This window comes from Bradysia coprophila, chromosome X (genome assembly GCF_014529535.1).
Source record: "Bradysia coprophila strain Holo2 chromosome X, BU_Bcop_v1, whole genome shotgun sequence".
Taxonomy (NCBI): Eukaryota; Metazoa; Arthropoda; class Insecta; order Diptera; family Sciaridae; genus Bradysia; species Bradysia coprophila.
Window position 1 is genome coordinate 7760787 of NC_050737.1, and position 25596 is coordinate 7786382.

At 32.4% G+C, this 25596-nt stretch overlaps 1 protein-coding gene across 2 annotated transcripts in view; it reads left to right on the forward strand.

Annotated features, from left to right (window-relative positions):
• The window catches only part of LOC119085755 (homeotic protein Sex combs reduced), a 45501-nt gene that overhangs the window by 1286 nt on the left and 18619 nt on the right, over positions 1–25596 (forward strand). The window contains exons 2-3 of one of the 2 annotated variants that reach the window (XM_037196238.1): positions 5784–6586; positions 23844–23846. In XM_037196238.1, coding sequence (XP_037052133.1) covers positions 5869–6586; positions 23844–23846 — 721 coding nt within the window. In that variant the 5' untranslated portion in view covers positions 5784–5868. The remainder of the gene's footprint in view (positions 1–5783; positions 6587–23843; positions 23847–25596) is intronic. The other variant, XM_037196239.1, reaches the window with a different exon arrangement.

A 25596-nucleotide genomic window follows, 5' to 3' on the forward strand; every position in this document is an offset into this window, starting at 1 on the left:
AATTACAGTGTAATAAGCGCTGTAATAAATTAAATTTAGAATCCACTTTCCACTTCGCAATTCGAAACCCATTCGATGGAAAACACTGCTATCAGCATAAAACTGTTCATCTACATACCCCAACTAGTAATTGTTGTTTGTATAAATAGGACTAACTAACTTACGGTTATTTTCTGATATGAAAATTGCCTGTCATCAGTTTAGAAATTGCGCTGCATTTAACTTTTTAAAATATTCAATATTTGCTGCAAAGAATTGTTATTTTCATGTTGCATTTTCATTTTACGCTTGATTCGAAATCGGCACGATATAATATTATGTATCGTAAGACCGGCTTTATGAGGAAACCGGTGATGGCGGTAAATCAATCAATCAATCAAAAGACCGGTATAATAAACGAACGATACATTGTAAGTTAAATGAAGTGTAATGGTCTGACTTAATGATATTTATTAAACGGAATTGGCACTCCTTGGGTCTTGATAACATTGACTAATTGTGTCACACAGGTATATATGCGTGTGATGCAAGAATGTTCAAACGTTCATGGAGCCTTGTTGCTCACCAGAGATTTTCTTTTATGTTTGAATCGTCAGCAATTGAAAATTTAAAAGTTTTACAGTTTGTGGTAGATTATTTTGATCTTGATCATGACTTTGATCTAAGTTAGTAGAATTTATACTCAAATTTCAGTCTGTCACGACTTGACCTAACTTGACTTAAGTATCCAAACTTGCTTCTATGAACATGAGAACATTGGACGTGAGGACTTTGGCAAGGGCTTCTCAAATTTCAGTCGGTCAGGACTGACAATTAATCGTTTGCTATCGAAAACAACGACAAAAAAATAATCAACCAAAAACCGACCATTAAGAAATACTAGACGATACGGTAAATAAATGAAGTAACAGATTATTTGAGCACAATGGGTCCAACAGAGGCGTCCGTCTGCGCTTAGTACTCAGATACAAGGCAACTATTTTATAAAAAACAAACAGATTATTCCACTTCACGCGTGCTGTTTTTAAGGCCTTTTAAGTGTTTGTGACGAAATGATCTTAAATTATGATTCTTCTGCTGTTGTATCTTTGTTTAATATTTGTTAAAAAATCTAGTACTTCATTAGTTTAACATATTCGTTATGTAGTTTTGCCGTCGTTGTCTTAACATATGTCTTTAGTATTCATGGTCTACTTTAAGGACGAACGATATGTGTAGTCGGGGATCCGATAGCAGCGTATTTTAATACGATTTAACAATGAAATTGAATTCATGGTTTAGATGCTAACGATAGCTCGTGGTGTACTTCATTGTTCTTCTTTGAAGGATGTACAATAGAAGAAAAATTAAAACGGCCATATTTTAGGAACCAGATTTTCTTTATTTTATCTTTTTCTTAAACCAACAAAACGTTTCAAAAAGTATAACGATTCCCTTTTCGCCAAGTGTAGTACGAGAACAGATAAGAAGCTATGGAAAAGGAGTTTGAAATTTTTGAAAAATCATTTACTTGAGGGTATCGGGCACTAGCAATAATAATGCTCCTGGTACGACGTTTTAGAAGTTAAATACCGAGCTAATTTCAGATAAATGTACAGCTCAGGCTTATCAGACAAATAGATCTTTACCAAGTCGTTTTCATTTTTTCCTATTTCTATCACGGTCATAAAGCTTTTGGCATATATTCTGAGGACATTAGGAACCATTAGAGTAGATGACTTTAATTTGTAACATACTTTTTGTGCAAAGATCGTTTTACTGGCTTTGCTATTGTTGGTAGTCTTTTTTCGCCAATCAATAAACATATTTTACCCTTAAGTTCTCTTGCCATTATTTGATATTGATGCAACAAAGCTCATTTGTCAACTGCAAGAGTATCGTAGAACAAAATTATTCTAAACTTTAATTGTTATGCAAACTCAGTGAAATAGCCGAGACCGTGAGACCCCGACATTCCATCAGTATCACAATGATCACAGAAAGACGGTGATTCGAATAGTTCCTTTTACAATAATCGGAAATTGCATTCCAATTTGTAGTCTAAAGTAAGGAAGAAAGCTTAGGTTAATTGGACGCTTAGATTACAGTTCACAAGTCTCCTTTTTGCTTCTTTATTATATGTAAAAAATTGTGTGATCTCTGGTGTAGATGAAGTAAAAGGGTCGTGATGCTGAAAAGATATTGATGGAAAATTGGTTAATGGATTGATGGTAATAATTCAGGAATAATTCATGGGGAGTCCAGCCCTAGATTATCGGTTCAAATATTACTGTTAATAAATGTTTCAAATTTCATCCGATGTGACACCTTCATAATGCTGCCTCCAGTTTCACTCCAGTATTCGGGAAGTCGTTCTCTTTTTGCATAAAATTCGTAAATTCTTATATTCACATTTTAAACTTTATATATCGAGCGGTATAGATCGAGTGGCTTTCAAGTTCGCTTTCGACTGGAAAGTGGACTTTGATGTAGATAGATATATAAAATCTGTTACTTCGATTGCTCAAAAGGTTTTCTTGAATTTGATAGAAATCTCTTAATTTGTTTGTTTTAAAAAACGTTTAGCATGTGAGAGAACACCACACAGAAATAATCGCTTATTTTAGTCGCAGTTATCGACAACAGATGGCAAGCTTTTTCATTTAGTGTAGCATCTTCTCAATACATCTCCTCGTCCACTTTTTTGGATTTTCGTTATCATTTCTAAAAGTGGTGGGCTATATATTTCTGAGAGTTGTAAGGGCTTTTTTGATGTATTGGGTCTATACTCTTCATTTCAAACTAGCGATTAAATCAAAGACTGATATCTTAAATTTAATTTATTAATGCTATAAAACACAACAACAACAAACGTTGTCACAATGATAGTAGCGTGTTGATAGTAGCATTTCAATTACCCAATTTACAATCAATTAAAGTTTAAGAACATGGATGAAGACCCGAAAATGACAAACAACATTAGGCAACGGCAACGATATGATAATCGTTTAACCTTCAAATGGATAATGAAATTGTAATCGATTTAAAACCAAAATCACATAATTATGAAATTTCGACTAGGCTGCACTTGACTTCACATAGAAACTTTATTATCCGTTTTAATTTTGAGCTCAACAACGATCACGCAAGTCAAAACTTTCAACACGAAACTTTTTTTTTTTTCTTGCACTCCTCTACTGTGCCCATAAATTAAAGTATTCCTTTTTCGGTTTGTTGAATGAAAAATGAAATTTATTGATCTGAGACAGGTCACATCATTCTGTGAATTGCACGCAGTCTGCTATAACAAGTAAATTTGAAGTATTCAAATTACGTACAAAGTAAAAACAGACTTCCGCTGTGCTATTTATTTAACAGCTCCCAGTATACGTAAAATATTGCGACTAAATCACTGGTAGTGTGGATATGCAACATACGCTTAAATTGTAATCGTATTATTTATAAGTTTTCCCGCAATAAAAGTAGCAACTAATTGAGTGTGATGTGCTCTTTTTTGTAAATTTCTTTGCAATGAACATTAAATTATCATAAGGTTATACAGTACGTCACCCCTGAAGATGTTTCTGTGGAGCTTTTAAAATGTATCACAGTGGAAAAGCGGTTGGATGTATCACATCAAATAAAAATTAATTATTAAACTTGTATAACGAAGCTAAGTTCTTATTTGTTTCCTCTCTAATCAGGCCTTTGATAGCGAGTCTGCTGAATAATGACCAGAACTTCACTTATCCCGATATTAGCGTCACCAAATTTTGCTAGTCACTAATGGACAAAAAAAATTCTGCTTTCTGTGAATTATAATATCGATTGAAGGCCGCGTTTGGTTGAAAAAGTAAATTCATTAGATAGGATCGATTAGATGTTGAATTTAATGTGATATCAGGTTGTAAGTGTTAAAGAATTAGGTTTTTCTATGACACAGTTAGTTCTAGCTAATTTCTGCGATTTCCATATTTATCGAAAAATCGAAAGTTAAACCTCATTGTCATTTAGCCATTGTGATGTTGAGCAAAAATGTTTCTAAAAGATTCTTTGTTTAAAAACCTCTAATCATCTGTTAATGACAACAACATCGTAAACGAATGCGCTTTACCTAGGGAGATTTGAAACATTATGTGATACTGTAAATGAAGTATCAGATTGAAGTTTAACGTGGAGGAAGTGCGGATTCACCAATCCCAAGATTCTGAATTTTTTTCTCGTCTGCTAGCAAACTTTTATTGGATCGAATATTATTTGGTATTCTCCACAATTAGAAATATGAAAATTGCCAAATTTCTCTATTTTGTTAGTTATGCGTGAATTGATGATGTGGTAAGTGTTCCGATTAACAAATGAAGAACTAGATTTTAAATTTTCAACATTTCATATATATTTTAAAGACCAATTAAGGGCTACAAAAAAGTCAGAACGTTTGAGTTTCCTCCTGCCCACTATTCCATGTGCTAATTTTTAATCGTGCGCGGAAGACTGAGTGTCAATCGCGTACAATAAACCAGGTTTCGCACATTGAAAAATGTTAATAACGGAGAATCACTGTGGACGTCCTCATCCCGCAATATTTCTCCAAAACCAGAACTCACATATTTTAAGGAGATAGAAGTAAGATCAAAGAAAAAGCTTCATTTTCAGGCTAGATAACATTTTTAGGAGTTAAATATATCTTCAACGATGTACCTTTACGTCACACAGACAAAAAATTTGTATGAAAAATATTTCTTGTCGGACATTCATGGTTTGGTAGAAAATTTATGATTTATTGGCGATTTTCACGCTCAACAGATGGTAGCATTTTTTATACCTTTGTGGCTCTTACTAGTTCAATTTATTTCCACACGTCACACCCATTGTCAAACATGACTCATAAGGCCACGGTTTTGTCACATTTGTTCTACGTCTTCCGGTTTTGGGGCTAGAAAGGCCGTGAGGAGGGTATGACTGGTGTATATTTGAGCTATAACCCATCGCACAAAATGCGCGTCAAAATTAACGTATTGATGAAGAATGTTAAAAATAAAATTCGTTCTTGTTAAGCTTTGTGGTGGAAGACAACTCTTCGATTTTCTACCGCTAAAAAGTGACGTTTTTGACAGATGGGCCCAACTATCGTGGAGACTTGTATCTTAAGAGTCCTTTCCTTCATTATTTTAGTGATCGTTATTTTGAATTTGAGCTCATTGACTCATCCAAAATCCAGGTAAATATGCTAGCAACGTATTAACCTGTCAGAAACCATAGATTTTTCGCCTCATAATCATTCAATTTACTACTTCTTTTCACTATCATCAAATGATTGGTACAAAATCTTTTACTTCATTTGTTGCAATATTCATTTTTCTATGTAAAGCCACATTACGCGGAGGTTATCTCTCATTTTTATCGTTGCTATCGACAACAAATGATTACCCGTTTCTAAAATGTTGCGAATTAAAAATATTGAGGATGTATCCAAGACACTTTTTTTACAGTGCACCATATTCAAATTTACAATAAGCTTTAACGTCCTCGACTATTAAGTCGATTTTATCGTAACAATTTACTCTGCTCGTTCTTTTCTCTACTATATCCATACCCACATATTGTTCTCTTTCGGCGGAGGATGTGTATATGTATAGAAATATATGAGAATAAAACTTTTTTTTGTTGAATTATTGATTGATTAACGAAATGTAACGTTACTTTAGCAATTTGTGCAATTTTACGTTACATCAATATAAATATATATGCTGCAGTGTGTTCCTTAGAGAAATGTTTATTGATTTCGATATTTTGTTTGTTTTCAGGTCAATGTTATGAGCGACTAAGCGTAGTTTCAATACATGAAACATTTTCTTGGCTTCGACGAAACGTAAATAAAAATCCTTCTCCATGAATCCCGAAAATTTTGCCATGTCCTCGTATCAATTTGTCAATTCATTGGCATCATGTTATCCCCAGTCGCAGCTGGGCCATCAACAGAACCATACGTCGTCAGGGAACACCAACAATAACTCAAACAACACCGGAAATGTACAAACTCAAAGTAGCGAATTTTTTCCTGCCTCAGCCTATACTCCAAATTTATATCCAAGCACCCCTCAGGCGCACTATGCCAATCAAGCGTACAACTTGGGCGGACAACAAAATTCTAGTGATATGGTCGATTATACTCAATTACAACCGCAGAGATTACATTTACCGAATCAGCAGCAATCGGCTCCACCAACCGCTTGTAAATATGCTTCAGACACACCTGCAGGAAACAATAGTACGTCAATATCAAGTCCACAAGATTTGACAACGGCGCGTGATATATCACCGAAATTATCACCCAATTCGGTGGTAGAAAATGTAACTAGGTCATTGAATAAAACATCCTCCACAACAGTATCCTCGTCGAATTCGGCAACGAATCATTTAACAAGTGGATTAAACAATAGTGTGGGACACACAACAGTTCCTCTTCCGATGCATAGTCCAGTGGGCGATTCGGATACGTCTAGTGAAAGTGGTAATGAAGGCGGAGGTGATAGCCAAACTAGTTCCGGCAAAAAAGGAACTCCACCACAAATATATCCATGGATGAAACGAGTTCATCTTGGTCAAAGTAAGTGACGATTTTTCTATTTCCTTTTTTTGTATGTTCTGAAAGTATTTTATTTTGGTATAATTCGATGACGGCTTACAGTTTGTGAGTTACTAGTATTTTAAATGACTGATCTCTACCTTCCGCAGGAGGTACAATAGGAGGAGGCATGTTTTTTCGTTAATCTCTTTTACGTATCATAAGATGTCACTTTAAATCCACCAAAAATGTTCAAGGAATTGCGTGCATTTTAAATGCATTCCATCAATTTTTCACTGTCATTTTCATTCGTCATTTTTACTTCGTTTCGTTTGCTGTGTAATCAAAGCCTTTGAAATCGTATCCATACAAATCCGTAATTTATAATTAAAATCTTTTCGTTTTTTTCGCTCACTTCAGATGTAGATTCACTTTACGCCTCTAAAGGTATTTTTGAAGTAGCTAATCTTCAGAAATGTACAGAAGTGTTACGAACTTTTTGACAATATTAATGACTCTGTGTTACATTACAATACGTGGGAATATAGTTTAATGATGAATTTAAAGTAGTGTGTGCTATATCTGAATAATGTTTTTTTTTGTAGCGTTGAATCATTATAGTCCCGCAGACATTCTAGCTTCGATTTAGCCTCCAAAAACAATTAATTTTTCAAAAATTACTTTCGATTATTACGTCTATTTATCGTATTGATTTCGCGTTATTAGATATACACTCACCAAAACAATAATTTATGTGTTACAGGGTGTTCCGAATTATCGTTCTTCTTTTCAAAACTTTTTAATTCTCAGATATTGATCACTTTCATATGACGGTGCCGTATATGATTTTGTCAAAAAGCAAAATAGTTTGATCCCTAATAAATTTTCAGAGACAATGTGAAACTACTTGCACCATTTTCTTCCCTTTGTCACTGTAAGTTTTCGTTTGACTAAAACGTATGAAGTTGCCTCTTTTAAAAATAATTCAGAAGTTTCATGCGACGTTGCTCACTATGTGACGAATATAATTGGACGAAATCTAAGCCCATCCGCGTTTTTAAACCGTTCGGCCTAAAAAAAGATAGTTGATCAAGGTGTTGAGGAATTTTGCAATTTTTGACAATAGCCCACAAAGTAACATTTTCCTTATACAAAATGTGTCATTTTGTCAATTATTGTGCAACCGTGAATTCTTTTGCGCTAGAGAGAGAAAGAGCCACTCGTGTTGTAAATGCTTGAGGGTAGGCTATGAATCCCTGCAATTTATGACTGCTAAAATCGTTGAATTATACAGAGTTATCAATCCCACACTCGAACTACGATAACATGGAAAATTAAATTCATGATAAAATGTGCTTCGGAACTACTACTTCAGCTAGATTGCGCTTTTATAACTGTAAAATCTTTGTTTTACAGTGACTCTTTTTGTTGAAAGTGTTAGATACAAAATCTTGTACCTCCTTGGTATCATATCATACATTTCACTTTATAAGAGAACACTACACTGAGCTCATCATTGACTTTGACGTTGATGTCGATAACAGATGACTGTATCAGTTTTTACTAATGATTTTAATAGATTTTTTAAGTTACGAGTAACAATGTGTTGTCGTGTTCAATCTTAAGATTTTTCATCAACTAGAATAACTTACTAGCTGCATCTGAATGGTTGACTTCACGTTTTTTTGGTCAAAGCTTTACTTTTTTTTTATTCGAGCAATAAAAAAAAGTGGAATATAATTGCCCTTGATTTGAGGTATCGTGACACTTTTTTAACATTGTAAGTCATTTTCTTGAAATCCTTTGATATCCAGGAGTAATGGCATTTGTATCATTTGTATTCCTACGTAAAATACTTAAATTGAAATTTTAATATTTTTCTGTGAATCAAGAGTTGTGGTATATGATTTGAGATATAAAATACATTAACCGATGGTTAATGCCAAAACGCTAATATTCAAATCTCAACCCATATGGACGATGATTTTTATGGTATTGTATGGTTTTATGGTTTTCGCTACTGCAACTCGATCAAAAATCTTACATGATTGTAAATTTACATAAGTCAATTATCGGTATTCGCAAATCACGATCAAGTACCTTAATTCACGCTGTAAATGTGACAAAAATTTGAATTTCAAGTGAACGAGTTGATGGAAAAGTGAACCGAAAAATTTTTCAACGCTTCATTGTATGAAAATGACGCTGCATTAGAAAGATTTTGAATTTCGACCGCACTTACGGCGTGAATTAGTCTAGCATTTGAAAAAACTAGGAAATTAAAATATTTTTTTTGCTATTTTTATTAAACACCCTGTGTGAATGGTAACATCAATACAAAAGTATGCATAACAATCGTCATCGTCATGTATCATATATACATATTGAATAGAATGTGTATCATATCTTTCTGAAAAGGTTATAAACCTTTAACTTTAATGTATTCTATTCATTCATCATAATTTAAATATGTCCGCATAGAATGTGAACTTGATGTAACAGAGATTATGTATACATGTATACAAAAACGCAGAGTACACAGAGTATCGGAGAGCCCGTACAAAAACAAAAATAATGTAGAATATGAATTACTTTTTGTTAACCAGAAAAATTTACTCCTCAATATATTCAATAATATATTGCATTTTGATTCGTACCAAATATTTTGATATTTTTCTTACCGTTCGCATTTTATTGTGGAAAAATATCTGAAAAACTTCACTTGTTGATTGATTTATATGTGTATCAAAACACTGAGTATACAATCAACATGTATATTTCGTGTATATATTTGAATGGGATAAGGCTCTCTCTTCTCTATCCATGAATAACACACAGAAGAAAAAAAAAGTTATATCGTTTTCCAATGCTGCGACATTAAATCCGGTATAGTGAAGAAAAAGGAATTTACATAACTACTTAATTCGATATCATTCATGGATTTAATTCTGGTTTTCTCTTGCTATATATATCTTGCAAAAAGTCAATTGTTTTTTAATAATGTGAATATTTGCACAAAATCAAAGTCAAAAAATATTCGGGCAATTGAAAGATATGTTTTGAAAAATTAAAAATTAAAATCGCAACAGATCATTTCATTCAAAAACGGTCGATTAACATTTTTTTTCGTTGATTGTAACATATTTCCTGTTCGTCAATTTGCTGAGTGAAAGCTATGGGACGAATTTACATTATGTATATGTGCACGTAACTTCGTATAAATACTATCAATTTCACTGGCACATGTGTATTTTTTGCAAATTAAATGAAAAACTACTTGCACCGAAATTATATTTTCATTCGCTTCGTGCACTAAAACCCAGTTCCACTGCTATGTATTTCCTTCGATAAATGATATACTTCTAAAAAGTACGATTTTAAAAACAGAAAGATATTATAGATTAGATTCAAATCTTTCTGGGATTACATGTACCCCGACGATAATCTAAGAGTGCCTTTTTATTCTAGATATCTTATTTCTGTTATTTCTCTCTATTTTTCTTACCCCTCCTCAGTTTGCTGTAATTCCATTATGAAAATATAGAAGTAATTGAAATATAGAAATATATAAATCGACGACACTCTTCATCGGTGTAAGAATGGATTCTCCTTTATCTATAAAATATGTTTTTGGAAGGACTTCGGAAGTATCATTCCTGTATCGGGCAGTTCTGAAATTTCAGTTCGAATTAATTTTGGATAGCGGTGAACCTATTCCAAGTTTTATTCAAATTATTCTAAAATTTCAAAATTAGTTTGTAGTTTTTCTGAACCCTAACATTAAATCAGCCACTACAAACTAATTTGGAAATTTTAGAAGAATTTCAATAAAATCATGATTTTAAATGAAAAAATAAATGAGTTTTGCACATGCTATTCGCGTTAAAGTCATGCTTCAACTTTTGCTGAAACTGTGCTGCTTCTTTGAAAGTGAAGATATTCCAGATTTTGTGTTGAACTTTCATTTCCAGATATTTTCATTCTAAGAATGTGACTGCTGTTGAAATTCCTGGTGCTCACAGATAAAAATATGTTCAATGCCAGAAATTAAGAAAAAAAAGACTAACTGGGCGCACAATCTCTTGGTAAATCTATCTATCGTTATTTGAATACCGCTATCCAAAATTAGTTCGAACTGACATTTCAGAACCGGTCTTGGGTACGCTCTGATATTAGGAAAGAAACTCGGACTTTACCTGAACTGGGGTTTCAAATCTGTAAGGTAATGTTTCGGGTAACCTTAAATTTCCATATCAACTTAAGGTCGATACAGGTTTCAGTTATATCTGCCAAAGAGTATCTATTTCGAAGTTCGAGCTTTATTTTTCGCACACCTGATTTGTGATTCTAAATTTTGACATGTGTAAAGTTATTGGCCTGAGTCGAAAGCAATGACTGCACTTCCACTAGGCAGCAGTGACAAACGAAGCGGGGAAAGAAGGGTGCCTTCACCCTACTTGGCTCTAGCAAATATTCAAAGATAACCATCGTTAACACGTTTTCGAAGTTTTCAAGGTTCCAACTTGCGTGTAGACACAGCAAGTGGGAAAATTTTGTTAGTTTTCAAATTCTAATTTGTCGCCAGGGTCTGGTAAAGTTAAAACAATTTAGACTGACCAAAAAAAAAGTGCATAATTGAACGGAATTAATTTCGCATTTTCATGTTCAACATACTCCAATTACTCACTGAATAATCTACACGAAAATTAAACTTTAACTAATGCAGTTTTGGTAGTCGTTACCTAAAGCTTGGGTACTTACGTTATTATAACTTAATTATCATTGAAACTTGAACATAAACATAAATTAAGTACAAGTTGAATAAAAAAAAACTCTCTCGGCTTCATATTTAAAATTCATTATCGTTCGTGAAATACGGTTTTATCAGCATTGTTTAAGTTATGGCAGAGTTTACCATGTTAAACGAAAATGCATGATACACCTCTTTACATGGTGTATTCAAATAGGTTCCTTCAACAACCTGATAATAACAATATAAATAAATTGCTAAAACGTTCGTTCACTTTACAATTTACATAATTTATTTTACCACTATAATTTCGAATAATTGCGTAATAACTTGATCGAAAATAACGCATGATCACAATACATGTTCTCTCCGTGTATATTATACATTTTGCAAAAGAAGCCATCTTTCCCGGCAGCAATTATGTTAATCGCTCTGACAACAAAACTTAATATTTTTTGAACTTCATGATACCAATTTCGGATTTACGTTCTGTTATTGGAGTGTAGGTTTTTTTTTTGGTCGATACACTTTGTTATGCGTTAAGAGCGAAGAGCAAAAAAAAGCCACATAATTTTTGCAATGGCAAATCTCATGTTTTCGTTTAATAAATCAAAATTTCTTAATCAGTTGAATGTACGACAGTTTTTTTCAGCTTCGTTGTATAATGGTTAGCAATTATATGCAGATGAAGCAGTTGTTAAATGCCCTTATAATTTCTATGTTCATGTGTGCAATGGGGGATTTATTAAGGACATGACTTAAAACTTTAAAACGCCTTTGTATTCGTTTCAGTAGCGGATTGGGAAGTTTGGTCTGGCTTGGATTGAAAAGTATCTCGATATTACTCAGCCCGAAACTCAGTCTGAAAACTTACTAACGAATTCCACAAATTTAAAAATATTACTGAGAATTCGTCGACGAATTAGTTACTATTCCGAATATTTTTTGTGTAGAACAGCAGAAGCCTGAGTAGAAGCGAAAATTTTTCTTTCAAGGGAAGTTTCAGCGGAGGGGAGAAAATGACCATGTTATCACCTGCGTTGTGAAAAATCTACCTCAGCTTTAATTATACGTTCCAAAGACCAGTGACACCGTGAACCTTTTTTGGTTTTAATGATAGTAAAATATTTAGTGAAAGGATTTCTCTTTGGGCGGATAGGGCTGCTCCTTAATATTTTTCCAAAATACCGTCTCTCCCATAAGGTTTTCTCCCGAAAGCTTCGGTTGATTTTTTTTAAATCGATAAAAATAGCATTTTTACAGACCATTGATACCACATGGTATCATAAAAAATGCGTCCAGCGAAAACTGTCACCCGGTGTCAAATGACCTATTTCTTCAAACTTAAATCTATTGAACAACGAAAATCCAATTTTGAATGTTCCATGTTCATGAGTGTTTGCGTTTGACTTCTGCAACGTTTAGAGACCGTTTAGCTTGTCCAGAGTTCGTAGACACGAACATTAAATTAATTATCTTATAAACCGGAAGGGTATTACTGAAGGGTTTCAATAAATGAAGACACCTTACCGCTAAAAATTCGTATTACCCTGGTGGCCTAATGGTTTAATCTATATTCCAGAATGGTGTTGTATAAGAATGTAAATATAAAGTACGTTGACTAGTCGGCACAGTAAAAGTCATATAAATGGGAAAAATGTAAATTCGTAAGCAGTTTTGTTTTTGTCAGTCTTACACAGTAAGGTATTACTATTGTGTAAGGTGTATATGTCAATGTCAAAATATGAAAATAGGCAATGTGAATTTCCGACAAGTTGCTTCAACTATTTAAATTTATTTAACCTTAAGCAAATGCGAAGCAATTCTTCAATTCTTAATTTATTACATGAAATATAAAGGTCTTCCCTATTAACTATCCAATGGAAGAGAGAAAAATTTAATTCAATTTTTTTTTATCAAACAACATTAATCAATTATGTTCCACTATTTATTCAAAAATATTATAAACAAAATTTATATCAACATTCGAACAATATTTTCGTATATTTATTTTGCTACAATTACGTACAACAATAATTAGCTATCATTCATCAGAACACTCAATTTACTGCTCAATGCTTAATTTATCATGAACTCTTTCTAGCAAAATAAATAGAGAGAAAAAAAAACCGTAAGTTTAAAGTCAAAACAAAATCAAACAGATCGGTGCGTCGGCAAAAAAAAAGAAAAAGAAAAAAAAAATGTTTGAAAACTCTCATGTTATGTATATTCGGTTTTTTGATGGAAATGTTCAAACGAAAAAATTAAAACGCGCTAACTGATACAATAACAAACTATCACCGATTTCATGAAACAATATTTTTGAGCGATATAAAAGATGTATTGGGAGACTATAAATAAAAAAGAAAACACCAAAGTCAACGATTAACTGAAAGAATGGGATAGAATGGGAATAAAAATAAACATCTAATTCGATTCAATCCAGTCTAAAAATAAACACTCACCGAGAACAACAGTTTGAAAAAAATTGATTAGAATTTTAATAAAAGATTCACTAATTATATGATCGATACTTTGTTCTGCTATTTATTTTTAACGTGGCAGCAAAAATGTTTTGAACTGTCGATGTCGACAGGAATGTTGTTGTTATGAGTGAAAGCGACGCCGGCCGATAATATGACAAAAAATTGTACGAAACCGCGATATAGACAAATTTTTCTTATTAACTATTGATATAAGGATGTCATTTTGCAATAAAATCTTTAAATCTACTACTTCTTTTGGTTAAAGTATCGTTTTCTATTTGATATCCAATCTTTTACTTCTTTAGTCGGTATGTCGCTTCACAGAGCCCCTTAAAATCTGCCGCTTTGAAAGGGGTACATTTTAAGGAGATGTCTTTTAAAGTTTATCGTAATAGAAGTTAACGGGAAGTGGGTACTCCAGGAAGATCAAAAGCGTTGGTTAGCAAAAATTAGCAAATTGTCGATGCAATGAAAGTGTAAAACAGGTATTGTGTATCATCCGCCCGGAGGACATAAAACTTTGTGCACTCAAACGCACTCATTTTAATATTATTTTGACATAAATTATGAATACGTTTAAGATTAATTGGCCGATCGGCCATACCTGTTCTGTGCTTCCATTGCTAAAATGTGATCAGCTGTTTGACGGTTCCTCAAAGAAAAAAGAAAGAATTAACTGATTCTAATGCAAAATAGCGCTCTTTACTGATTGTATCACTAAAAAGCGGTTGCCTGAAACCCTTTGGACCTAGTAGTTTTCTTCCAGACTTCATTTCGTCATCGATGTTAACGTTTAAATTAAAACAAGAAATATTTTCGTTATTGGAAAAAAAAACTGCATGATATACACATGCCGAGGTATGTGATTTCTGATTCCGCTTCGTTTTTCAACTGTTTCGGTGCAATTTTGTTTTCTTTCGTTTTACTTTTTGTGAGCGATGGTGTTCGCATTTATATTCAACAAGGTTTTTCCTAATTTCAATATTAATTTAGATTTTATTTAACATTTTTTGAATATCTCGAATATTTTCGAGTTTCATATGTTCCGCTTGCATTTCATTTCGGGTATATATCTCACGTCGCATATGTGTTTTATTATATTCTCCTAGTGTGCTGTAAAATTAGATCGGTCTGACACTACGATGGTGTACACAAAATAATTCTCTATTACATTTATATGCAACAAAGCGAATCGAAAGTGTCAATTTGCTGCTGCAGTATACCAAACTGAAGTACTTCAAAAGAATGGATACACTAGCATTGCATAAGTTATTGTATGTAAATAAAACTTATTTAATTGGTGCTGTTGAGTATAAGTATATATATCCCGAAAACAAAACGAAATGATTTTTTTCTCCATTCTAACACCGACCAACAACGACCATATTTCATTTCAATTTTACGTACATAATTTTCGACTTTATTTTGAAGTATTTTTCGTTTTTGTGTTTTGAATTTATTTCCACTTTGAGATAATAGATTATAAGAAGCGCTCTCGTAAAAACCAATTACCAACAGCACGAGTCTATCCTCAACAGATTGAAAATATCATAAAAATGAGCAAATTCTTTATACGACCTAATAATGTTACGCGATGTGTATTATATCTATATACGTTCTCAAGAGTCGAACTACAATAAATATACAAATAATTCTTTTCAAGTTAATTCTTCATATAGCTTCAGTTTTAGGACCGACTTTTTCGGGAATCATTAATCATTTCGGTAATGTAGGCTGGAAAATAAACGTTTCAAACAAAACCCAATTTGGTTTTAGACACAGCGTTGAAAAAGTGTTGAAATTATAATAGACAAGTGTTATGACAACAATAATAAACAAATTATATTTGAAGTGATAAATTCCCTCTTAAATTAATTACATATAAATAAATGAGATAATTTCATAGATTTGAAATATACGCACACACACCCTGCTATATAATACACATTTTATGTATATATACATCCACTTACTTAACCTACCATTTTCTTCATTATGCTATTGCTAATGAATACCTTCTTAGTTTTGCAGACTGACTGGGTGTATTGTATAATATGGTGTTTCGACGCTGTTGTTATAATATAATTAATGTGAATTGAATGAGGGGTGATTCGACTTTTAATGAACTTGAAAAATGTGAAAAGATAGCATTCAAGAGCAAGGAGTCATATTGTTGAATAAATGTTTTTTGCTGCTATACCGCAGTTGTTCGAAACTTTCCATATTCCCGTTGATTTGTGAAGCGTAAGTTGATGGTATATAATGGCGAGAATTGAAGCGAAAAAAATTGAAGAGAATCTTAACTCGACCACAGAGCGTTACTCGATCGCACGTTACTGATCGTTTTTTGTTTCTTTTAAAAAATTTGTGTGAAATGTTGCTATGGTCGGCTGGCAAATACGCGATGTTGCACTTAGTACATTTAAAGTTGCAATTTTTGTGGGGAGTCGGCTCATGATTGACAATCGTAGCCCTTTTAATAAAAAAAACGTGCATCAGTTACTTAATTTACATACGAGTTCTACTGAAGAACACTGGCTGGCTACAGCCATGAACACCTAAAAGTTCCGCTGTGTTGAACAAAAATGGACTAAACAAATAAAAGATTGATAACATGGAGGCACTTCAGGTACACATAACTGTACTACTTGATTTCACCTGAAAGTTGACGTTATATTCCAGTAGATTAATCTCCATCTCCTGGCATATATACAAACTCTAAAGTCGAATATAGCTTTCACTCTTTTCATTCCATTTCACACACATACTAACTGTCAATTGTTTTCAATTTCATAATAGTCTGAATATAGTCATCTAACTCACACACGCGATCTAAAACTTGCGTGCAAATGTTCTACCTAAATGAGCTTTTGTAGAAGTAAAAAGAGAAAATTAAAATTTTAAAATGCGATAAAACTCTGATTATCTGATCGAACGAACATAATCCTTCGAATTTGCATGAAAGACTGATAATAATATTTCATTTGTTTCTTCGCTCCTTATTTGTATATTTCAAATTAAAAACACTCATACAGTTCGTACAGAGATGGTGTCAAATAATGGATAAATATTATTACTGGGAAGTTTTCATCTCTTCCAAAAAAAAACCACCTACAATCAACAACCATAGGTTATGTTTTTGTTATAGTTCACTTGTAGTGTTTGTGCATATCAATATCAGTGAATCTGTTGTTGTTTATATGGACGCTATTGCACTCAGCGCTTTTTATTAAGTGTGTTTAGATTACAAATGTGTACGATGAGACCAGGACTGTTTATCGGTATCATAAACAATTTCCTATTTGAAATTTGGTTGAATTAAATTTTTCTGAATACATAGGTTTGTATGCATCGCGCGTCAGTCGTTACGCGAAGCTAAAATGCAACAACAACCACCGAGAAATTTTTTGTTTGCAACGAAAATAATTTAGCTTCTTGTGATCTCGTCAGTTTATCTTGAGTTTAAATCGGACTCGAAGGGAACATCCTTAAACCTACAATCAGCCGATCTTTTACCACGCCAAATTGTCATCAACAGTTTAACTACGTTGACCCATTGAGATATACTCGTTTAATCTATTACTTCTGCAGAAATCTTTTACTTCATTCGTTTTAACATTAATTTTACTGTATAGGATCTTGCTAACCTAAGGTCATAGCTTATCTTTGCCGTTGGTCGTTGCTTTCGATAACAAATGATGTTGTGCTTTTTGTAAACATTTCTTCATTATTTCTGTGATAAAGCCGCTCTAAACTGGCCTTAATTTCCTGAAATGCTGACATTTCGGTTTTACCGATACCACGTACGTAGAGTGTAACCGTTTCACTCGAATAAAGGAGTATAACCAATTTTGTATGAATAGACCAGATAAAAAACAGCTGAAGTAAATTCATGTCTATCTTTCACTGACGTCGCCTGTATTTTCAAATTTTACGATGTTTCTCTAGCTAAGAAAAATGGAGAGCATTGAAAAAATATGAAAAACTAGAAGAAATTGGAACTTAAAGCGAAAGAAAAAGCACGACAATAAATATGGAGTACAAACAATGCAAAGATGGTCATTTGTAACGTTTTATGTTATTTGTGTTTAATTGGTTCTAACTTGGTTATGAAATGAAAATGATTTTAACACAGAAATCGATGCAAAAAAATAAACTGCAGAAAAGAAAGAATAAAATTGTTCAGCGAACATTATCAGAACACCCATTAAGACCAATGCAATAAAGGAAAAGGTCGGATGAGCACTAAAATAACCATACAATGTGTTCAATTTATTCGTACAACAAACCATTTCAATAATTTACAAATTGTCGTGTTATATTGTTTGATAAAGAACAGTTCTATTTCAACGGCCCACATGCGCATTTTATGCTCTCACTCTGTACTGTAGATCATCTATTAAATGTTTTTTTTTTTCTTTTCTGTAAGCTGATATAAAATTAGAAAATTTAAATTTGCAAATGAAATCCTCTCTATGTATTTATGTCTAGAGTAAATTATTTTGTTTTCTTTTTCTGCATTCGGTAATCCGTAAAATGAGAAAAGGTCTTAGTAGTAGACCTAGAACAATCGTTTTTTTAAACATGTGAAAGGAAAGATCTTCCATAAGTTCAACAATAAGAATTCAACCTCGAATGCAACGAGATAAACCTGCACAAATTATCGTAAATGTTTGACGATTACACAAATTGGCAGAGTGTTTTTTGTTCGCTCATCAATTGTCACGAAATGCATATCATCACCTAGTTTCTGATTTTCATGGTATAAATCGTTTTTCCCATTTTCAGCTGCTAAACCTGTCAATTATAGAATTTCCAGAGTCGATCAAATTTATTCACCTATTTTGAAGGTTAATAACACTAAATCTTCGGAATCGTGATAGCACATTTAAACCACAAACTAAACATGTTTTTTTTTCTGTGTTTAACGTGCCCGTACATAACATGCCTATCAAAAATTGAAGGAGGATGTGGATTAAGAACAAGAGAAAAATATTAAAATAAATTATATGGCTTGAGTTTTCATTGAATAAGTCAGCATGGTATAGTTACACTTGATTCAAATACCATAAATTTAAACCGTATTTTACTATTGTATCTATTCATCATGTTTTCGAAACCGACTATCCACATCACCATACAGTAATCGAGTGTACACAGTTCGACGGTGTGTATATCCGAAAAGCCTTTTGAATAATTTTTCACCACAAATAAAATCACTTTTGGAGAAACGTATGTTACGGCATGTTTACAATATCTATAAATATTCATTTGTATGATTTAAAAATAATTGCTGCGCTTCCCCATATTTCAATATTCTTCAGCATCCACTCCAAGTGATTTACGCACCTGTTGGAGTGTCTATATGATATAAAAGGGGGATGTAAAGACTCAAAGATTATAATGTATAAATGGAAATAACTAGGGATTGAATCGACTGGGTCATACTGCCATGTTACACGTAATTCCACATTGTACGGGGTATAACATACGTACACTTTGTTGATGTTTGTGCTATACAAACTTACGGGTCACTCTCCTGTGTCTCGTGTACTAATATACTTATTATCTATTTATGGGATGGATTTATTATGTGCAAAATATATAAAGATTTATGTACTCACACAAGAAGCAAAATGTTGAATTTAAAGTGATGTACGAAAGAAAAATTGAAGGAAGAAAAAAAAAACGAGGGACAGAGAAATGTTATAAATCGTTACGTTACATATCTTATCCGCAAACGAAATGAGCTTAATTTTTTATCCTTCGAATGGATACTTCCTTGAATTGAATTTTTAAAACATTCCATCAACGTAATTATAGGATCAGATATATTGATCTGAAAGCGTTTTAGCTTAACCTTTTTGAAACCAGAAGATGTATCGTAATGTAATCGTTGAATCTGTTACTTCCTTTGTTTAAAGTATCACAAAATTTGTTAGTATATTCGTTTTGACATAAATTCCGCTATATAAGACAATATAAACAGGAGATTATCGCACACTTGTGGTTTTCTGTCATTGCTATCGATAACAGATGCCTATTTGCTACTAGATCAGTCAATGCTTTGGATCAGTATATTGTCCTAGTCACAACGTGTTATTTTTAAAACAGCAAATTGAAATTTGTTCCACCAAAAACAACAAAATAAAATTGTTATTTACCGCTAGGGTTCTAAGGTGTCTAAGCCGGTTTTACTGTCTCTTGGACGTATAGGGAGAGGTCTTGAAGTAATATCCCATTCCATTGGTATTTTTATTTGTAGTTGTTTGATATTTTGATTTGACTATCGGACTTTTCATTGATGCTATTCAACAGGGCCTATTTCTCAAAAACGTCATTTCTCAAATTTCTAAAATTTTTAAAATTTTACGATGTTTTTGAAAAATAGCCCTGCAACATTCACAGAATTCTATTTGCAGAATCGCCATTTTTTTTTTTCAAAAATCGTATAGCAGAGATTTGATCACTAGAATCTTGTGAATGTAATTGAATGCTACAATGTGATAATTGTGTCATTTAGTTTTGAAAAGAATGCAATTCCGTCTTTTCTTTATTTTATACAGGAATTTTTTTTCAATTTTCTTTGTAGGTATGTCCGGTATGTACAATACTCATGTATATTCGTAATCAATGTGGTCAAAAATTGATCGTAATAATCTGCGTCGTTCCCTAAATATAGACTGATGAAAGGTAGTAGTTTGTAATTATTGATTTTAAAATTATTTAAATTTTCATATTTAAGATTTGAGTTCTGCTGACCGACGTTTTTTAAAAATCCAGTCGGGATTGTTAACAAAAATGTTTCTATCAGCCAGCCAATTCTTTCTAAGTTTGAATGGCGAAGAACCTCTCATATTTCAACTGATTCTAGAACTAGTTGCATCTTTATATTTTTGTAAATATTTTTCAATTGAATTAATTTCCAAGAGTTTTTCGTTCAATACTCACAAAGGTCCAAGTCGGAACGATTTTATTATTTAAAACCCGAAAAATTCTAGCTCGACTAAATTAAGTTCCATCCGGCCGGCCCGCAGAGCTCTAATTTAAAACTGAATTTTAGTTAACTCAATAAACGAAAAACATTCTGATTGTGCCTCACTCTTTTTTACATTGAAGTAAACCTTACTGAGAGAATCAATGAACTTTTGAATATATTTTTTAATTCAATTTATAATAGTGCCCGGCAATAATATAGTACATTATGAGTAACGTAAATAACGTAAAATTTCTGAAGTTACCACATCTGTTGCATCTTCTGTTAAAGACTTTTATAGTGTTAGATGCAACAGTAGATTACATTGGATGTGGCGAAAGTTATTCATTACACGAGTTAACAATTTTGTGATAAACACAAGATAAAAGATTTGTGATAAAAGCTTGTTTTCGAATTAACGAAATAAGTAGCAACACCTAATTTATGCTGGCTTATTTCCTTCCCCATGCCAAAGTTGATTATGTAAAATGACCCGAAAATATTTTTCATATAATGGATCATTTTCGCAGGGGGAAAACTGCCACGTAATGGTCAACTTTCGCAAGAGCCATTTTTTTTTAAATTTCTTTTGTTGAAGTCGTTTTCGATAACACATAAAATTCCGTGATGAACTTTGGAAGTAAGCTTTTTAATTGGAAGTTGGTGTAAAGTCTGAGGCAGTGATCGGGACCGTGACATGTAGGTTATTTTATTAAACGAAGAATAGAGGAAGAAGTTTTTATTACCTCAGAAAGGTATCGATAAATACTTACTTGCCATTTGAAAATAATGAGTGAATTTTAAGACCTACGAAACAGCTGTACGAGATTATTCAAATTAATTTTAATTTTAACATTTTTAAAGGAAGTAATTTTAATAGGTGCGACATTTTCTGCCGCATGATTAAACATTTTCAACTAAAAAGAAATATTTAATAACGAACCGAAATCTCAATCGAAATATCCATATCTAATCCGACAACCATTTGAAATGAAACAATTTTCCAAATCGAAAGTACTCATAGCCTGAAATCCGAAAGATGTTCGCTGTGCCATACAATATGTACATAAGGTAATTTTTAACATTTGTCAAATCAAGCAAGGTGAACCATATAGGTAAACTTCCATTCTTTATATTAATTTTTTTTTCTCGTACATGTATTATGCTTATACGCAGCATACCAGGCAATGTTCTTACTTAAATAAAAAATAAAATGAAAAAAAAAACCGAAATATTATCATGCAATAAATTATGCTTGTGGACATCCATGAATAATTTTTATATTTTATGAACATAAATTATTCATATAAAGAAATTAATCTGCTCCAATCTTGTAACAATACCAAAATCTCTTTAATAATTGTCGCACCCTATTAAAAAAGGATGAACAACTAAACACTACAATAAGGAAGAGGGATCTTTTAGTTTGAACATTTTTTTTCTTTTTGAGAAAATAGAAACAAAAAACACAATGAATCCGAACCGAGAGAAAGAAGAAAGAAAAAATTGTCACGGCAGGGGTTAGAGAAAATAAAGCAATAAATTTTCTTCAAGTCAAAATATGGACGAGAGCACAGAATCCGAGAGATGTTTATTCAATGAACACACGGTTTTTATGGTGAAGGTTAAATAAAAAGTTGTCTATTAGTTTAAAAATTTCGTAGATAAAATTTATGCTTTTATAATTATTCAGAACAGATAAATATTTACCATATTACAGTTTTATGATGTAGAAAATAGTGCTAATATTTCAGAGGATTTAATTTATGGCGAAAAATTTAGCACATTTTAAACATTCAACCTTCGACAATCTATTGTCAGTGGTAATTTTTAAATGGGCTCCCATGGTATTGTTGAATAAAATGCCCGGAAATATTTAATTCGTAAGGAAGATGCTGAACGTACGCACTATTTTTCCGTAATGGTTTTTTGGACAGGTGAAATTTTTTATCTTTTAGTAAGACCGTGGAAATGTCCTAATTAAATAAAATACTTGGCTCTTAATTTGAACACACGTTTGAATTATCGTTTCATTCAAGCCAAGGTTTCAAAAAACACAATCGTATTGCGTTATAATTTTGAATCTGTTAAATCTATTCGAAAGGTATCGAGGAAACGAAGCCGAGGTTGACAAGATTTTATGTACAGGAGTGAGTGGAATACAATATATTCAATTACGCACTATTTTCATTGAACTACTGCTTATTAAATCTTTTACTTCGATTGTTTAACTATTACACTGATTATTGAAGATCACAAAACTTAGGTTGTGTGCTTATGTTGTTTTTGCTGTCCATAATAGATGATTCGTTGTCTTTGGTGTTCATAATAGATTGGAAAGGTTAAGATCGAATCTCACTAAAAAAGATTTTAACTCAAAGTTAGACTTCCAGGCATTTATTTTTCGAAAACATCTTCAAACGGATTTAAAACTTTTGAGCCTATTATGAAGAATAGGCTGCAGCATCTGAGTAATTACTTTTGTCCGTTGAGTTACCATGTATCACTGTCGTCAAAGTAATGTTAGTCTGTCACATACTGCTATTCATCTGTTATCGATAACGACGACAAAAATAATGACAAGCTCAGGGTAATATGGTCCTTCATATAGTTGAATGCATGTTAAAAAAATTGAAGTACAAGATTTGAAATAAACAATAAAAGATATGCTGCCGACTGTATCAGGTTAGGGGATGTCCACAAATTACAATATTAAAAGGATTTCGTTTGGTCCAAAAAAATTACACTCTTTTTATGAGCAGAACTTACAATAAGAGGATTCGGGCCTAAAATCAACATAAAAACTGATGGGGAATTTGAAGCGAGCATCTAATATAGTCATCTGTTATCGACTACGATTACAAAATTAAGTGATGAGCTCTAGCCCGAGTTCGCTTATATAGCAGAACGCTTATTAAAACTATTCAAACTAACAAAGCCAAAGATTTTGCATGAAACTTTAAACAAGTGAAGTAACAGATTCGAAAAACGTAAGGTGGTTAGTTCTTCGTATTCGTTGATTCTTGATTAAATTTCACGAAGTTTGCAGTGTTCATTCCAAAATTTTACTGCGAAAGTATTGTATAGAAAGTAAAAAATACTTGGCTCACTGCTTTCACAGAACAGTTAGTACGCTAGCCTAATCCTTGAGACAAATCTCAAATACTCTACTTGGAATCAATATATTTGAATAGCCGAATTAATTTTAAATGTATGAAGTTGTAAGAGTATTTAGCGAACGTTCTGCACATTCTGAAGGAACCTGCATATTTTTCATACAATTGGTTTTTTTTAGTTCGGAACATATTTGAGATTTTTTAGGGTTTTAAAAGTCATCGATATTCCCAGTCAATGGTTCCCGGTTTCGATATTTTGGCACAAAATTTGAAAATCCCTTAGCGAATTCAAATTTGACTTCAAAATATCATAGACTGGGAAGCACTTAACGAGGCAATTGACTTGAAACATCGATGACTTTTAAAACTCTGATGAATCTAAAATTGTGTTTTAAAACTATTTCTTCTTGACAAACATTACCAATCTGCTGACGACCTTTCTATACCTTTCCATATTCCTGTAAAATTGTTTGTTTAGTTTTTGCAAAGTAAAAAAATCATTTCTGAATTCGATTTATTGCTTACTAAATACTTGAATGTTATAGATACATAACACATAACACTGCATTTAAAAACGAGTTTAACAGGAATCTGATATATCTTTTGGTTGGTCGAGTTTATAAGAAATACATCAACAACTATCGCAAAGGAATATACAATTTTATGAACACATATGCTAAGGTTTTTTTTTCGCCTCATTTTCATTAAAGATTATGCTTTCAACTCATACATTCTTCTACCTCATTGGGAATCGCGTGCAAAACATTTTAGTAGGTATGTTAAAAATAAAGAATTGAAATGGAAAAAAAAAGTTTCTTAAAACTTTTTTTTTATTCATTTTTGTTTCCCGCCTTTTGAAGTTCATATTTTAGCAGCCATATACTTTGATCACCATGGCATTTTTATGCTTACAAATGGGCGTCTGTAAAAACAAATTGCATTTATTGCAGCGGTGCATAAAGCAATTTTCGTCCTTAATGAACTGATTTTTAATTTGTAATTCGACGTTTATTTATTTATTTATTTATGTTTTTGATTTTGTGTTGTTGTTGTTGGTGGTGTTCTGTTCCGTTTTTTTATTATTTATTTATTATTTTATTTGCAAAAAACAATATGTTATTGTCAAAATAGAAGGGCTATAATTCAAAATATCGTATCTGCATAACTCTTGGTTACGTACTGTAGGATATAATTGAAGCCTGAAGCATTTAAAATTAATTGAAAATTTTTGTTCGAAGAGCTGTAAAATTGTTTAGCGTAAGGTCATGCATACTTAAATATGCAATAGGCTGCAACTATTCACATTTATATTGGTGTTGATAGTCTTGTAAAATATACATTATGCACACACAAAAAATAAATAAAACTAAACGTAATGCTTGAACAACAGCCTTATCTGCAAAAATATTGTGCATGCAATACTGAATTAGATGTTTGGTAAGACCATACACCAGAAAACCGGTTTCTCTACCTTAATTGTTGATCTCAACCTCAACCAACAGTCAAATAGAAGACACGAAGTGAGCAAAGTATTAAATTAATAAGCAATATTCATTTATTTATAAATTCAGCAGCTAACACACGGCTCTTATATAGATTTAATTTATAACGCGAATAAAATAAATGTAGGGCGTTGCATCGCGTTATGCATTATAGTTATATCATAAAATTAACGTTGACGACAGTTGCGATTTTTTGCCGCTCGCAGTTTTGTTAGGTGATTT